Source organism: Sciurus vulgaris (assembly GCF_902686455.1).
Source record: "Sciurus vulgaris genome assembly, chromosome: 7".
NCBI lineage: Eukaryota > Metazoa > Chordata > Mammalia > Rodentia > Sciuridae > Sciurus > Sciurus vulgaris.
Genome location: NC_136467.1, coordinates 59,321,724 through 59,323,897, shown reverse-complemented (window position 1 = coordinate 59,323,897; position 2,174 = coordinate 59,321,724). Strand labels below are relative to the sequence as shown.

General features: G+C 47.7%; 1 protein-coding gene across 1 annotated transcript; it reads left to right on the top strand.

The window, feature by feature from the left end:
* The first annotated feature begins 622 nt into the window (after nt 1-622).
* On the top strand, nt 623-1,324 carry LOC306666616 (protein max-like). Its single transcript, XM_079148801.1, has one exon. It carries the CDS (start codon nt 644-646, stop codon nt 1,097-1,099), a length of 456 nt encoding a protein of 151 aa, XP_079004927.1. The 5' UTR covers nt 623-643; the 3' UTR covers nt 1,100-1,324.
* The last annotated feature ends 850 nt before the right edge of the window (nt 1,325-2,174 follow it).

Genomic DNA, 2,174 nt, shown 5'->3' with positions numbered 1-2,174 from the left:
GTTAACAAAATACCTAACAAAAACAACTTAAAGGAGGAAAGATTTATTTTGGTTCATGGTGTCAGAGGTTTCAGTCCATGGTCAGCTGGTTCCTTTATTTCTGGGCCTGTTTTGAGACCAAACATCGTGGTAGAAGCAAGTCAAGGAGCAAAGCTGCTCACCTGGTGGTGACCAGAAAGCAGAAAAAGAAAGGGAGAAAGAGAAAGGGTTCAAGGGTGTGTTCCCAAGAATCCACTCCTTTCAACACATCCCACCTCCAGTTTCCACTGCCTCCCAATAGTCTACTCAGTTATAAATCCCTCAGTGGATTAATCCACCCACGAGGTCAGAGCCTTCATGATACAATCATTCCTCTGAAGTCCTGCCTCTGAACATTGCTGAAGGATCAGTCCTTCATCACATGAGTCTTTGGGGACATTTCAAATCCAAACCATAATAATAGGCACCAAAAGTAGCCCCTAGAGTAGGTGTTAAAGGTCCCGTGCCGTCAGTTGACCCGGAGCAGGACGGGCCTTCTGGAGAGTGCAGCTTTGACAGCATCGTGGTGCCAGTCATTCTCATCAGAGAACAAGTCCCCACCTTCAACAACCACAGAAATGACAAAACTGTCAGATAACAGTGGCCGCTCCCTGGGCCGTAGGAAATGAGCGATAACGATGACATCAAGGTGGAGAGCGACGCTGACAAACGGGCTCATCATAATGCACTGGAACGAAAACGCAGGGACCACATCAAAGACAGCTTTCACAGTTTGCGGGACTCAGTCCCATCACTCCAAGGAGAGAAGGCATCCCGGGCCCAAATCCTAGACAAAGCCACAGAGTATATCCAGTATATGCGAAGGAAAAACCACACGCACCAGCAAGATATCGATGACCTCAAGCGGCAGAATGCTCTTCTGGAGCAGCAAGTCCGTGCACTGGAGAAGGCGAGGTCGAGCGCCCAACTGCAGGCCAACTACCCCCCCTCAGACAACAGCCTCGACACCAACGCCAAGGGCAGCACCATCTCTGCCTTCGATGGGGGCTCTGACTCCAGCTCGGAATCAGAGCCTGAAGAGCCCCAAAGCAGGAAGAAACTCCGGATGGAGGCCAGCTAAGCCACACAGGGCAGGCCAGCAATAAAAACTGTCTGTCTCCTCCGTCGTCTCATCCTCCTCTCAGTTCATCGTTAGAACCCTCAGAACCATTTAAGAGACTCTTTATTTTCTCTCTTTTTTTTTAATTTTTATTTTTACGTAGAAGCTCTTGGACAACAGCTCTCGTTCTCCTTCCCCATTTCCACAAAATTTTTTTAAAATGTATTCCCTTCAGGGATTCCCTGTCCCCACCAGACATTTTTAAACCAAAACACCCCAACTTGGCAGCTTTTTCTGTGGAGGACGGACGGCCGGCCGGACCTCTGAGCACATGGTGTCCTTCCCACCCCACCAGCTCCTCCAGCCCTGCGGGGCACATGCCTGGAGGACGCCTGCCCTGCCGGGCCTCTCCTCCTGGTCCCCCTCGCCCTTGTTTGATAGACTTTGTGAATCTGTGAACTGCTCTACTTTGAGAAGATGACCAGTTTGGAGTAATCAGAATTACCTGCTCTCCTTCGTAAGGATTTTTTTTTTTTTTTAATCCTAAAAAGCTATTTATCACTCTTGTTGAAAGACCAGACCTTGAAGAAGTTTGTGGTGTAAAAGGAAAGTGGGGACAGATTTGCAGAGTCCTTGGCACGTTTCACTCCCGCTTCTCTCAGCCAGCTGTTTAAGCCTGCAGTGCCAGCCTTATGGAGGGCTGTGTGACACTTGTGGTATGTATGGGAGATGGCAGCAGTGAAGCGGCAGCCACTAGGGAGTGGTAGGGGGTGGTTATTTGGGGGTGGGACAGGGAGGGATCATTAGGTGGGGTAGAGGTTTTGTATTGAGGGCCAGTGATGATGTTTTGATATTTATTTCCTGCTACTGAAATTTGAATCTGAGTGAATTGTCCCTATTTCTGATGATGTCAGTATTGCAAAGCGACAGATTCATAAAGTAATGATCAAATCTTCAAACAAACAAACAAACAAACAAACAAACAAACAAAAAATAGTTAATGCAGCATCTACCATCTAGGATCCAGTGAGACAGGAGCTAAGACAAGGCTGGAACTATAAAAATGACCCAAAAATGCAATGAGAATCAGACCTAA

Coding starts and splice junctions, on each gene's coding strand:
- LOC306666616 (XM_079148801.1), top strand. CDS start 644: ATGAGCGATAACGATGACATCAAGGTGGAGAGCGACGCTGACAAACGG.